At 41.1% G+C, this 15,710-nt stretch overlaps 1 protein-coding gene across 2 annotated transcripts in view; it reads left to right on the top strand.

Moving 5' to 3' along the window:
• capzb (capping actin protein of muscle Z-line subunit beta) overlaps positions 1-15,710 on the top strand; it is a 123,998-nt gene that overhangs the window by 23,374 nt on the left and 84,914 nt on the right. For both annotated transcript variants that reach the window (XM_060852444.1, XM_060852443.1), the window contains exon 2: positions 11,330-11,419. In XM_060852444.1, the coding sequence (XP_060708427.1) occupies positions 11,330-11,419 (90 nt within the window). The remainder of the gene's footprint in view (positions 1-11,329; positions 11,420-15,710) is intronic.

Below are 15,710 nucleotides of genomic sequence, written 5' to 3'. Positions count from 1 at the left end.
CAGTTAAGTACATATTTTGGTTCTGCTTTCATGAAGGAAGACACAAATTAAATCCAAAAAAATGTTGGGGAACACAGGTTCGTGAGAAGAAGGAGCCGAAGGAAATCCATATTAGTAGAGAGATCTTGTTCGGGACAATTGGTGGGATTTAAGGTCGATAGAATCATAGAGCCCCTACATTGTGGAAGCTAGCCATTTAGTCCATTGAATCCACACCAGCCCTCAGCCTATCCCTGTAATCCTGAATTTCTCATGGCTCATCCCTCTAGGCTGCATGTTGCTGGACACTATGAGCAATTTTTGCACAACCAGTCCACCTAACCTGCACATCTTTGGACTGTGGAAGGAAACCAGAACACCCAAAGGAAACCCATGCAGATATTGGGGGAAAACGTGCAAACTCCAACCAGACTGTCTGCCAAGGTTGGAATTGAACTCAGGTACCTAATACTGTAAGGCAGCAGTGCTAACCACTGAGCCACCGTGCCATCCCAGGGACTGGTATTCTACATCCCAGAGATGTTAGGACTGGTATATGAAGAGGGAGAGGATGGTTTGGATTGTATTCACTGGAGTTTGGATCAATGAGGAGAGATCTCAAAATTTTAACAGGACCAGATAGGTAAATGCAGAAGGATGCTTCTGATGACTGGGGAGTCCAGAGCCAATGACCACTGCCTAAGGATATAGGATGTAGGCTATTTAGGACTTGAGTGGTGGAGAAATTTCTTCAGTTAGACAGTGGTGAATCTATGAAATTCTCTGCCACAGAAAACATTTGTGGTCAAAGCATTGAAGGAATTAGATATAATTCTTTGGGCTAAAGGGTTCAAAGGGTATGAGGTGAAAGTGGGTACAGGGTAAGCATAGAATATAGAACAGTACAGCGCAGCACAGTACAGTCCCTTCAGCCCTTGGTGTTGTGCTGGCCTTCTATCCTACTCTAAGATTAGACTAACTTACATACTCTTCATACTACCATCTTCCATGTGCTTATCCAAGTGTCCCTAATGTACCTGACTCTACTGCTACTGCTGGCAGTGCATTCCACGCACTCACCACTCTGAGTAACGAACCTACCTCTGATATCTCCCTTAAACCTTCCTCCAATTTCCTTAAAATTATGCTCCCTCATGACAGACATTTCCACCATGGGATAAAGTCTCTGGCTATCCACTCTATCTATGCCTCTCAACATCTTGTACACCTCTATCAAGTCATGTCTCATCCTCCTTTGCTCCAATGAGAAAAACCATAGGTCCCTCAACCTTTCTTCATACGACATGCTCTCCAGTCCAGGTAGCATCCTGGTAAATCTCCTCTTCACCCTCTCTAAAGCTTCTGCATCCTTCCTATAATGAGGCGATCAAACTGAACACAATATTCCAAGTGTGGTCTAACCACGACTCTGAGAGCTGCAGCATAACCTCGTGGCTCTAAAACTGAATCCCCTGATAATGAAAGCCAACACATCTTACACCTTCTTGCCACCCAGGTTGACAGGGTTGTTAACTTTGAGGGATCAATGGACATGGACCCCAAGATCCCTCTGTTCCTGCCAAGAATCCTGCCTTTATTCTGTATTCTACAGTCAAATTCGACCTTCCAAAGTGAATGACTTCACACTTTTCCACGTTGAAGTCTATCAACCACTTCTCAGCCCAGTTTTATAGCCTGTCAATGTCTCATTGCGACCTACAACAGCCCTCCACACTATCCACAACTCAGCCAACCTTCACGTCATCAGCAACGTACTAACGCACTCTTCCTCTTCCTCCTCCAAGTCTTTCATAAAATTCACAAAGAGCAGAGGTCCCAGAACCAATCCTTGGAGAATACCATTGAGACAGATGATCAGGCATGAATGGCAGAGCAGTCTCTGAGAACCAATTGGCATACTCGTGCTCCTATTGTCTATGTTATAGTGCTGCAGGGCTGACCCCCATATTTCCAGCAGTGAATTTCTCTTTTCCTGCTTCATTTGCATGGAGGAGTTGTCTGGGAAGGTAGGAAGTAAATGTATCAGGTTATTGGGAAGTTTAAACATTGTTGTTTTGTTTTTTTTTAATGCTCACAAGTCATTCTACATTGGCACTTCTTCCTGATGAAGGATTCTGATTAAAAGAAAAGGGAATAAAATGAGATAATGGATAAAAGTACTTTTGTGAGACAGGAAAAGGATTAGATAACCACAGCTATGTCTTGGGACAGTGATTATCCATTACACTTTTCACATTAAATTGAACCCTGGATTGAATTAAAGAGCCACAATGTTGTAAATAATTGTTTATCTAAACCATCCTTCTTTTTTCCTGTTAAGGTCCATATTCAGTTGCACACCTGGAATAGATCATACATATCTTTGCTGTAGTACATGCCTTGGCATGTTTGGCGCTCCAGAGTTTGCATGAACTTTGCAATCAGTTTCAAGTTAATTTGGGGCTTCAGGTGCAAAGATTATTTGACAGACATCTTAATGTCACTTTATATAAACTGAACTATTAGATCCATGACACTGATATTTCAATCTATCCCTGCAGCGTCCTGTTTGTCAGTGCTTCTTGGTAGGTGCTACTGGGAGGAATAGTCATTTTCTTTTAAGAATGTGCATAGAATTAACTATATATTCTTAAAATATGCACTGAAATAGTACAATTATTTCATAGTCATATATTAGTTATGGTACAAAAGGAGACCTTTTAGCCCACGGTTTCTACAGTAACTCTGTGATCATTTTATCTTGATGTTCATCTCCTGTGTTTTTTCTCTACCCTTGTGGGTCTTTTGTGGCACAGTATTTGGTGTCCCTAACTCTAAACCAGGAGACCTGGGTTCAAGTACCACCTACGCCGGAGAAATGTGATAACACCTTGGAACAGATTGCTTTCAAAATACCTTCCTGGTAACATTACACATTGTTTCTATTAAATAATCATCCCATGCTATCTTGAATGCCTCAATTGATCCTGCCTCCATTTCTCTTCCAGGCAGTACATTCCAAAACCTGACTACTCGCTCTGTGAAAAGTATTTTCCTCACCTCACCTCACATTTGTTTCTTTTTGCAAAACACCTTCAAACTGAACACTGGTTCTTGATTCTTTTGCAAATGGTAATAGCTTTTCCCTATCCATTCTGTCCAGATTCCTTATGATTTTGAACAGTTTTGTTAGGCCTTCTCTTGACCTTCTCATGTCCAAAGAAAACAGTCCCCCAATCTTTACTCATAACCATTCTCTGATTCCTCTCCAGTGCATTCACAAATACCTGGAGTGTGGCACCCATAGTACTCCACTCTAAACAGTGTAAGTTCTGTCTAAGTTAATCATATCCTCTGAGTTCTTGTATGCCCCTACTAATGAAGCCTTTAAATACTGTGCTTTATCAATGGCGCTCTCTATCTGTCCTGCCACCTTTTAATGACATATGTACCTATACTCCTCAGTCTGTCTCCGCCAGCACACAGTCTAGAAGAGTACCCTTTATTTTATATTGGCTTACCATGTTCTTTGAACCATGTACATCACCTCACACTTCTCCATATTGAACTTCAGCTGCCACCTATTTGCCAATTTCGGGTCATGTGGTTCTGAGCCAGAATCTTAGATCATTTCAAATTCCTTTGACACCTACCATAATAAAAATAATAGGAAATTAACTTTTCACAGAAGCATACTGCCTATTTACTTTTTAAAATGTTATATAACTTGTTTGTATATGATCATTTGCCAGCCAGGTCATTCAGTTAACCTTTTTTCATTCTCTTGGAGTCTTGACAGTACTCTTCAGTTTACCAGATATTTTCGACCTGTGAGATTTTGGTGTTCAAGTCAGAGTTTGTACATCAGGCAGAGAAGCTTTTTAGACTATTGTGTCCATGCTGATCCATCTATTATAATTTCAAAGTTCGATCTTTGATAATTTCATTTTCCAACACTTTGCCTGTAGCTTTGTCGGCGTTGACATTTCAAGTGCTCGTCTAAATAGTTCTTCAATGTTTTGAGGGGACCAGTCTCTACTATCCTTTTTAGGCAGTGAGTTCCTGATGTTTTCAACCTCTGGATGAAAACAACTTTCCTCAAATTCCCTCTAAACCTTCTGCTCCTTACCTTTAAAACTGTGCCCACTGGTTTCAATCTATCTACTAAAGGGAAACGTTTCCCCCTATCTACCCTTGCTACCCTTCACAAACCTTGCTATCTACCCTGTCTAAAACTCTTAGACTGTTGTACACCTCAGGTTCCCCTCCCCCTCAGCCTTCTCCGCCCTCAGGAAGACAACCACAGCCTACCTAGTCCCTTTTTGTAGCTAAATTGATTCAGCTCAGGGGACACCTGGTGAATCTTTTCTTCATTCTCTCCAGTACAATTATTTCCTTCTGATAGTGTGGCAACTAGAAATGCACACAGAATTCCAGCTGTGGCCTAATTAAAGTTGTATAAAGCTCCATCATAACCTCTCTTCTTTTGTACTCCATGCCTTGACTAATGATGTCCGAAGATAACACCAGTTTATAGTCAACAGGTTTATTTGAAATCACAAACTTTTGAAGTGCTGCTCCCTCATCAGATGAAATCACTTTATCTGTCAAATGAGTAGTGCTCAGAAAGCTTGTGATTTAAAATAAACCTGTTGGACCATAACCTGGTATTATGTGACTTCTGACTTAGTCCACCCCAGTCCAACACTGGCACCTCTACATCTTGACTAATAATGACAGATTTCCTAAGTGCCACCTTAGACACCTGATCTTCCTGTCTTGCCTACAAGGATCTATAGACCTGAACACCAAAGTCCTGCAGATCCTCTATATTCCTAGGATCCTGCCATTCAAGGTATATTCGCATGTTTTTCCCAAAAAGCACCAGCTCATGATTTTCAGGATTCAACTCCATTTGCCACTGTTCATCTGACTAAACTGTCTATATTGTCCTGTAGTCGAAGGCTTTTCCCTCACTATTTACATGCCACCAATTTTTGTGGCAATTGCAAAATTACTTACAAACATACCTTCTACATTTGCGTCTAGATCATTAATATATACAACAAGCAGCAATGGACCTAGTGCCAAACCCTGTGGTATGCTACTGGACACCAGGTTTTCAGTCACAAACACACCCTTCAACCATCACCACTTCCCTCCTGCCACTAAGCCAATTTTGAATATAAATTGCCCTGGATCCCATGGGCTCTTAGCTTCTTAACCAATCTGCCATGTGAGACCTTGATAAGAAAAAGCCTTGCTAAAGTCCATGGAGACTACCTCAACTGCATAAACCTTCTGAGGATAGTGACACATCATCACCACCTTGACAAGTGCAGTTAAATTTGTTAGACAGGATCACCTCTTACCATGCTGACTATCCTTGATTAACCTTTGCCTCTCCAAGTGGATATAAATTCTATGCCACAGAAGTTTTCTAGTAGTTTGCCTATCACAGATGTTAGACTCACTGGCCTGTAATCTCCTGGTTTATTCTGATAACCCTCTTGAATAATGTTATGACATTACCTATCCTCCAGTCTTCTGGCTCCCCTGCTGTGGTTGGAGAAGATTTGAAATTTAAAATCAGAGCCTCTGCAATCTCTTTCCTATCCTACAGCAGCCTTAGACATATCTCTGTAAGCCTGGGTATTCAGTTTCAAGTCTGCTAAAACCACAAATACCTCCTTTTAATTATAACTTATTCAAGTATGCAGTCTCCCTCCCTGATTTCTAGACCTGTGTAATCCTTCTCTATTGTGAAATCAGGTATGAAGTACTCACTTAAAATCTCAGCAATATCTTTTGGCACTGTGCACAGATTGCTGCTTTTGATCTCTACTGGGCTGAAAATGTGTTGCTGGAAAAGCGCAGCAGGTCACGCAGCATCCAAAGAGCAGGAGAATCGACGTTTCGGGCATGAGCCCTTCTTCAGGAAGGTTCTCTACTGGGCCCTACTCTTTCTGAGTTATTCTCTTGCCCCAATATGCACCTTTAGACTTTCCTTATTGTTACTTGCCAGTAATTTTTCATGAACCTTCTTTGATCTCCTAATTTAATTTTTGAGTAACAGCCCCACACTTCTGATACTCTTTTGAAGGTCTCTTCTGTTTTAACCTTCGGTATCTACTATAAGCTTCCTTCTTTTCTTCAGTCCTGTACATCCTTTAACATTCAGGGTTCTGTGCACTTGTTGGTCCTACCCTTCACGTTTATGGGAACACATTGGCCCTGCACTCTAACTTTTACTCTTTTGAATGTATCCTCTGTTCCGATTGTGGGTTTTCCTGCAAATAGTTGCTCCCAGTCTGCTTTGGCTACTTTCTATCTTTTTAAAATCAGCCTTCCTCCTTTTTAGAACTTTTATTTTTGGTCCAACCTTGTCCTTACTCATGTTACCTTACGTCTTACTGAATTACAGTCACTATTATTGAAATGCACCCCACTGCCACATCTACAACTTGACCAGCTTTGTTCCCTAAAATTAGGTCCAGCATGCCCTGTATTGTACAACTTTCTACTTAATGGCTTACAGAGCTCTCTTGGACGTACTTTTTCTGCCCTCCCAAGCCTTTCAGACTTCATTAATTCTCATCCAATATTGGAGAAGTTGCAATTCTGACTACTGTAACCCTATTATTTTTACCCTTCTGAGATTTGGCTACATATCTGTTTTCCTATCTCTCCCTGGCTGTTTGTGAGTCTAGCGCACCTTCAGCAAAGACATTTTCCCCCTCTTTGTTTTTTTGAGTTCTGTTTTGTTTTCTTTTGCTTCCTGTGACCAATTTTGAATCATCGGTATGATTTTGAAACATTATAGACTTAACGCTTAGTTGAAATGTTTATCATTTCTGACTCTCCAAACTAAGTAACACCCAGTTTACAGTAACTCTGTCTTTCCTGTCAGTTACTATTTTATTCATGCTGTTGCATTTTTGTAGGCTTCCTGTATGACATAACAATCCCTGAAGAGACTGATAACTTTGAAATATGAATTTTCCAGTCGCTGACTCAAGGATCACATGTCATGATTTCATATTAAGATGTTTACTGTAATCACACTAAAGTCAACATTGGCTTAAACATTGCCTGGTTTTCTGTTCGTGCACTACAGAAAAAGCATTCCCCAGTAATTTACAAAAGCACATTCCAAACTGAATTTATACATTGTACTACTCTACAGAGGTTTAGTCGTATGATTAAAGTTCAAAGCTTCTTCTAATTCTAACAGGGTCTTTTCTTTCCGCTTCACCAGGATGAATCCTCCAGTGTCCTTGTAAACAACGTCATCTTCATTCAACCCTTTTGAACATAATTAAATGCAGTACCTGTTGCTAAGTTCCCTCTTGTGACTCTGTCCTTTAAGTCATCACTATCCTTGTTTCCTTGGACAGGGATTACATCCTCACCAGCCCACCACTTAGTGGTTAACTGAAAAGCTGTCCTGTTCTGCCAGGCAGAGCAGCGCTTGTTGTGGATGTTCTTCCTCGTATCACTGTTAAACTGTCTCCGAGAGTCAGGGTATCATTAAGACCACTCCTTGTTATTGAGGTACTGAAATTTTAAACCTTGCTTTCAGTGAGTTTTGACTGTTTCCTGTCCATGTGGCCACCAGGTGACCTGGACTTGTTCATAGAAGTTCATAATTCATAGAACTCCTACAGTGTGGGAACAGGCCATTTGGCCTAACAAGTCCACACCGAAGAATAACCCACCCAGACTCATTCCCTTACTCTCTTGCTCTACATTTCTCCTGACTCCAGACGGACCCCACCACCAAAGATATATTTCCCTCCCCTCCCCTATCAGCATTCCGAAAAGACCACTCCCTTCGTGACTCCCTTGTCAGGTCCACACCCCCCACCAACCCAACCTGCACTCCCGGCACCTTCCCCTGAAACCGCAAGAAATACAAAACTTGCGCCCACACCTTCCCCCCTTGCTTCCCTCCAAGGCCCCAAGGGATCCTTCCATATCCGCCACAAATTCACCTGCACCTCCACACACATCATCTATTGCATCCGCTGCACCTGATGTGGCCTCCTCTATATTGGGGAGACAGGCCGCCTACTTGTGGAACTTTTCAGAGAACACCTCTGGGACACCCTGACCAACCAACCCAACCACCCCGTGGCTCAACACTTCAACTCCCCCTCCCATTCCACCAAGGACATGCAGGTCCTTGGACTCCTCCATCGCCAGACCATAGCAACACGATGGCTGGAGGAAGAGCGCCTCATCTTCCGTCTAGGAACCCTCCAACCAAGGGATGAACTCAGATTTTTCCAGTTTCTTCATTTCCCCTCCCCCACCTTGTCTCAGTCAAATCCCTCGGACTCAGCAACGCCTTCCTAATCTGCAATCTTCTTCCTGACCTCTCCACCCCCACCCCCACTCCGGCCTATCACCCTCACCTTGACCTCCTTCCACCTATCGCATTTCCAATGCCCCTCCCCCAAGTCCCTCCTCCCTACCTTTTATCTTAGCCTGCTGGACACACTTTCCTCATTCCTGAAGAAGGGTTTATGCCCGAAACGTCGACTCTCCTGCTCCTTGGATGCTGCCTGACTTGCTGTGCTTTTCCAGCAACATGTTTTCAGCTATGATATCCAGCATCTGCAGTCCTCACTTTCTCCTAATGTACCTAACCTACACACCCCTGAAACACTGGACCGTTTAGCATGGCCAATTCACCTAACCTGCACATCTTTGGGTTGTGGGAGGAAACTGGAGCTCCTGGAGGAAACCCGGGCCCCTGGCGCTGTGAGGCAGCAGTGGTAACCACTGAGACACTGTGTGCTGCCCCATCTCTAGGAACAGGAGAAAGTGAGGACTGCAGATGCTGGAGATTAGAGCTGAAAATGTGTTGCTGGAAAAGCGCTGGGAACACTCAATATAAAGTCACAGGGACTTGTCTCTATGCCGTCCCATCTCCTTCTCATCTACTGTGTTTTACTTTGAATCAAAGAAGACTTCTGAATTAAAGGAACGTAACATGCTGGACTTTTTAACACTTTGTAACTCTCCCCACTCAACTTGAAATAGTGTGCTGCTAAGCGTGCCCCATTGTTAAGCCGTTGTAAAATATACAAAAACTCTGATTAGACCACCAAGGTGACCAATTTGCTTGACTGACTGCTCCTCAGGATAAAAGGAATTCCTACCAGGTTTTACCATTCGTAAGAAGTAACTACAGTATTATACTTAACTTTAAATGGCAGAGAAAAGAATGAATGTTATGCAAATTAAACAACACCCTTTTCTAAACCCCAAAGACACACTTACTCTGGCTTAAGACAGAAAAGAGGCTGACAGTTTGACACACACGTGTATTGGGGTAAAAAAGCTCAGGGATAACAAAATTCTGAAGATCAAAAGTACAGATCTCCAAGATGGGTTAAATTTGTCTCCCATGATTCCTCTTGATTTTTAACACAGAAGACATGCTTGTCTGTAAAGCAATGGTTACTCTTCAGTTTGATAGTTGATCCAGTGGACCTAGTTTATTTTTCTTGTTCGAGTTCTTTTAAGATTTTTCATCTCCACACAGTGACAGAAGATGAGAAGGATGTTTTCACCTCCTAGCTCTGGAGTCCCTGGCTGTCCTGCATTTGCAACAAATCTGAGTGCTGGCAGTTGTTCCTTAACTCAAAGATTCTTGGTGCCACTCTATCTCAAAGTTCCTGCTCAAAGCAGCCTTGTGCTGCACAGCTAAAAATGTATCTGACTTGATGTTTCCAAATTACAAAACTCAACTGGCATTTCGGCTATACAACAGTCCAACTTCCATTTGTTTTTAGTCAAAAATGGAAAATGTGATCCCTTACAGCAACAATGATATCTTACTGTTTCCTCTGAAAATATAACCACAGTTGTTTCGCATTTATTCTTGGATACAGAAGCTGCAAGTAAAACTAGCATTTATTCCATGCTTCTAGCTACGTTTTGTTGCACCTGCAAGCTTACACACACGCGCGCGCACACACACGCGCACACGCACACGTACGAGTGCAGTGATGTTCAGTTGAGTGTTCCAGGATTTTGACCTAGTCACCATGCAGGAACAGTTATACATGTTTGATTTTGGAGGAGAATTTCAAGATACTGATGTTGCCATGTGCCAGTTGTGCTTATCCTCTGAGATGGTAGATCTTACAGTTTTGGGGCCTGCTGTGGTGATTTGCTCCAGTGTATTATACATCATGTAGCTATGGCGCACCTTTGGTGGAGGGTGTGGATTTGGATTTTTCTGTTCTGCATAGATTATTGATTAAGTGAACTGCTTTATTGTTGTAGGTTCTGACACTTCTGTATGCAGTTACCTATATCTATTCAGGCGATAAAAGATATGCCGTCGTGTTTGGGTGGGCTTTGTGCATTATAGATCGTAGAATGACTGGGGAGTCAGGAGTGTTGGATAGTGAAGTACACTATTTGCTACATTTATTGCAATTCCTTTATCGGTATAACTTTTCCTTTATTTTAGAAAAAGAATTAGAAAAACGTTCAACACTTTTTGTAGAACACAAATCCAAAGCAGCTAATTTTGCTCATTATACACATCTGTAAATGTTCACCTTATGTTAAATTACACTGTTGAAAAGACTGCTCACATTTTACACTCCTCGCCTGTAGTCAACCAATTTGATCTGGTCTGAGTAGTTTTTTAAACTTCAGTCATCAGATAATTGCAAATTGTCAACATTTCTAAAACCATAGCCACAGGCGTGGCAAAAAGAAAAAAAGTAGTTTAAGCATTAATGAATTCATTCTGCCTGTGAAGTAGAATTTGTAGAATTTCTATATTAAATTTATCAGTGCAGCTGTATTTTTGTGATTTTATTTAACGTTTCATGGGATGTGAGCTGGCCAGCATATGTTGCCCATTTATAATTGCCCTTGAGAGGACAATGGTCAATTACGTGTTGATTCACTGCAGTCCATATTGTGTGTTTACACTGGCAGTGTTCTTAATTAGGACATTCTAGGTTCATGATCCACTGGCAGTAAAAGAGTACTCTACTCATAAGTTGCATAGCAATAATTATAAGCATTTGATTGAATTGCAAGTTATCGGGAATATGTGATTAACAAGTTGTCATTGTGACTGCTGTCACAATGGATGACCTGTTTGTGGAATACGATCATGGATTTATTCGTTTGTAGGAGTGGAATCAAATCTTGAAATTTTACCTTTTAAGGTTCATGGAGGAATTTGGACCTCCATTTTGGAGTTTTACTTGTGATTTAATGCACCTCTTGGGTTGAACAGGATTCTGTGGTGTAAGCTGTTTGGGATATAAATGTAGACTGTATTGTTAATAATGTTTTCTCATCCTTTTCCTAGACTGAACAACAACTGGACTGTGCCTTGGATTTAATGAGGCGTCTTCCTCCTCAGCAAATTGAGAAGAACCTCAGTGATCTGATTGATTTGGTAAGTACAGTTTGAAACTATTGACCACTTTGCACTTTGTGCCACAGTACTGTACTGTTTGTGGATCTTGCCCAATCACCAAGTTGTAAGCTTTTGGGGAAAAGAAACAAGGAGGATCTGCACATGCTCGTGATATAGAAACAGAAAATTCTGGAGATGCGCAACAGGTCTGTCAGAGATGCTTTGTCGTGGGGGAGGGGAACAGAGGCAAGTCATGACAAGGAACGATTTGCATTGTTAGATTTTTAAGCATGCTTATCTGCATTTCTGTTTTTATCCCAAAGTAAACTTGCCAGAATCGCAGCCATAATAAAAAAAACTCTATTGCTTACCTTCCAGCAAGCTTAATCTTGTGTTCCAGTATTATTGTGTATTTTCTTTTACTATATTAAAGCAACGTTATTGCAATACTTACTCAGCCTTTATACACCTGAAATAAGTGTACATATCTTTTATATCATCATATTCATTGCAGTTCTTCTAAATACAGGTACTGAACATTTTTTCAAACCCATATTAGAACATCTTGCTGTCTTTTGTCTAATTGCTGCCACAGTGTCCAACTGTTTAATTTCTAAATATAATTTTGAGTCAAGGGTTCTGTTTTCACGCTTGACATAATCAGAAACCAGTTGCAGTACTGGAACTAGATGCCACAATTAATTGTTCAGTGGTACAGAAATAACCTTTTCCTGTTTTGAGTCGTTGTCATTTTTAATTCCATTTTATTCTGCAGTGACGTTTTTTGGTTAATGTAATTCTGTTTTCATTTCAGAGTGCCTTTAAATATGTCTTTTGTCTGCTCTCCTCTGGATTGAATGTAGGCTATTATAGAAATGCAGTTTATCATTGTATTGTTTACATGTAACAACTTTGCAAAGGTGTGATTTCATTTTTAAATATACATGACTTTACAAGTATGTTTCAAATTCTAACTCCAATATGAAATAACCAAAATAATTTTGATTTTTCATACCTAGGATAATTTGTCATTTCAGAAAAATTATCTCAAAATTAAATTGACCCTTGATGAATACTATGATTTGTTTTTGTTGCAGTATCAAACTCTCAGTACTCTCTTTCCTGTCATCAGTAGTTGTATGACTATTGTAGCATGTGTCCAATATTTCTATAACTAATAATAAAACCAGTTAATGGAATGTTGCTCTTTATTGAAAGAGGGTTGGAATTTGAGAGTGAGGAAGTGATATGATGCAGAAACCATCTCATGTCGTGTGTTCGGTTTGGGCAGCAAACATGTCAGAAAGGGCATAGTGCAGGTGAAGCAAAATGTTAACAGTGCATTAGAGTTAAATGTGAGTAAAATAGATAGGATACATAGGATGGGTTCCATCATCCAGTTTTCTGGTTTCCGGGGTTTAAAAGATTGAACGTTGATGTGGTTGACTTCTTTAAAATGATAAAGGAAGATTGAGGTACAGAGAAACTATTTCCTGCATTCTCAGTATCACAGAGTTGTTACTGTGCAGGAGAAGGCCATCTAGCCCGTTATGATTGAGCATTTCATTCTGTGCCATTCTACTGCTTTCTCCCTGGAACCATGCACAGTTTCCTTTTCAGTCAATCATCTAACTTTCTCTTGAATGCTTCAATTGAACTTGCATCCTGTAGGCACTTGGAGCATTTAAGTCCAGAAGTGTCTTCTTATATTGCTTTTGTTTCTTTTGCCAATTACTTTAAATTGGTGTCCTCACATTCTTGATATTTTCAGTAAAGGGAACAGACTCTCCAATCTACTCTATTCAGACACCCATTGTTTTGAATACTTCTATCAAATCTCTTCTTGCCATTTTTCTCTCCAGTCTCACTTCGTCATTCCTAAAATCATTCTTGTGAATCATTTATGCACTTCCAACTTGTTCATATCTTTCCTAAATCGATAGTGTCCAGAATTGGTGATAGTAGTCCTGCTTCAGCACAACCATTATCCAATCCACATTCAGCATAGCCTCCCTGTTCTTGTATTCTGTGCCCCTATTAATAAAAGATAGAATATCCTATGTTTTCATAACACTGCTCTCAACCTGTCCTCTCACCTTCAATGACTTACACACCTATACACTCTGATTCTGTCTGCTTCTGCATCCTCTGGCGAATTGTCCTCTTTGGTTTATATTGTTAAATAGAGTGATACACATGATACATAGTCCTTAAATTAGAGCTCAATGATTTAGAGTCATAGACATACAGCACGGAAACAGACTCTTCAGTCCAGTTTGTCCATGTCAACCAGATATCCTAAATAAACCTAGTCCATATGCCAACATTTGGCCCATATCCCCCTCAACCCTTCCTATTCATATACCCATCAAGTGCCTTTCAAATGTTGTAATTGCACCAGCCTCCACCACTTCCTCTGGCATTTCTATACACGCACCTTCCTCTGTGTGAAAAAGTTGTCTCTTAGGTCCCTTTTAAATCTTTCCCCTCTCACCTTAAACATATGCCCTCTAGCTTTGGACTCCCCCTTGGCTATTTATCCTCTCCATGTTCCTCATGATTTTATAAACCTCTGTAAAACCACCCCTCAGCATCTGATACTCCAGGGAAAACAGCACCAGCCTACTCAGCCTCTCCCTATAACTCGAACCCTCCAACCTTGGTAACATTCTTGTAAATCTTTTCTGAAGTCTTTCAAGTGTTACAACATCCTTCCTATAGAAGGGAGACCAGAATTGCACATAGTATTCTAAAAGTGGCCTAACAGTCTCCTGTAGAGGTGTAACATGACTTCCCAACGTCTATAGTGACCAATAAAGGCAGGTTTACCAAATGCTGCCTTTGCTGTCTTAGCTGTCTGTGGCTCTACTTCCAGAGAGCAGTGAACCTAAACTCCCATGGACTCATTTGTTAGGAACACTATCCAGAACCTTACCATTGAGTGTATAAGTCCTGCCCTGATTTGTCTTGCCAAAATGCAACACCTCACATTTATCTATATTAAACTCCATCTGCCACTCCTCAGCCCATTGGACCATCTGATCAAGATCCCATTGTACTTCGAGGTTACCTCCTTCGCTGTCCATGACACCTCCAATTTTGGTGTCATTTATAAAAGTACTAACCATACCTCCTATGTCCACATCCAAATCATTTAGAAATGAGTCAGGAAATTTTAACATGTTTAGCATTCTAGAACTAGACTGAAAGAGCTCAGTCAAGAAGTGTGGTCAATAGATCTTGTTAGTAGATTTATCATTTGGAACAATGGTAAGTAATCAGCAACCAGTCTTCATTAATTTTGTGAAGATGGATGAAAGAACGTAACACGTTTATGCCACCTTTCGTGACTGTTGGACATCCCAAAGTGCCGAACGGTCACATTTTAAACAAATGTGGCATCGTGGAACCCTAGAAAGTCTGATGTTAATGTGCATCAGGATAAAAACGCTGCTGATTAATGTCATGTCTGGCACAAAGCAAGATCATTGCGGTTGTTGAAAGTCAGTCACTCAGCTCCAGAACATCTCTTTAGGAATTTCTCAGGCGATATATTTTTTAATCAACCTCTTCAAATTTGTTATGTCACCTTTTGAAACAGGTGGGACTTGAACCTGTGTCTCTTGGCTTAGAGGCAGGGATGCTACCACTGTACCCCCAGAGCCCTGAATTCCTCAGGATAGTGTCCTCGGCCCAACTATCCTCAGCTACTTCACCTTAACTCCATCAGGAGGGCAGAACTGGAGATTCTTGCTGATGTTTGCACAATTTTCAGGACTATTCATGACTCCTCAGGCACTGAACCAGTCTGTGTCCAAATGCAGCATGACACAGACAATATTCAGGTTTGGGCTGACAAGTGGCAGTTGCATTTGTGCCACACAAATCCCAGGCAATGACAATCTCCAACAAGGGAGAGTGGAACCATTGTCCCTCGACATTCAATTATTTCATCACTGAATCCTCTATCAATGTCTTTGGGGCTACCATTGACCAGAAACAGACTGGACTAGCTATATAAATACTGCAGTTACAACAACACGTCAGAGGCTACAAATCCTGCAGCAGACAGCTCAATCATGAATCCAACCTACCATTTACAAGGCTTGTCAGGAATGGGGTGGACTATTCCCCACTTACCTGGATGAATGCAGCTTCGCCAATACTGAAAAAATTAGATACCATCCAGGACAAAGCAGCCACTTGTTTGGCACCAAAATCACATATCTCCCCTACCCCCCCACACACCCCAGCATCAGTGTACACCCATCTACAGGATGTGCGACGAATAAGTCTTCAAGGCTTCTTGGGTGGCACTTTGCAAATATAC

The sequence above is a fragment of the Hemiscyllium ocellatum genome, chromosome 37, assembly GCF_020745735.1.
Source record: "Hemiscyllium ocellatum isolate sHemOce1 chromosome 37, sHemOce1.pat.X.cur, whole genome shotgun sequence".
NCBI lineage: Eukaryota > Metazoa > Chordata > Chondrichthyes > Orectolobiformes > Hemiscylliidae > Hemiscyllium > Hemiscyllium ocellatum.
This window is presented reverse-complemented; position numbering and strand designations above follow the sequence as displayed.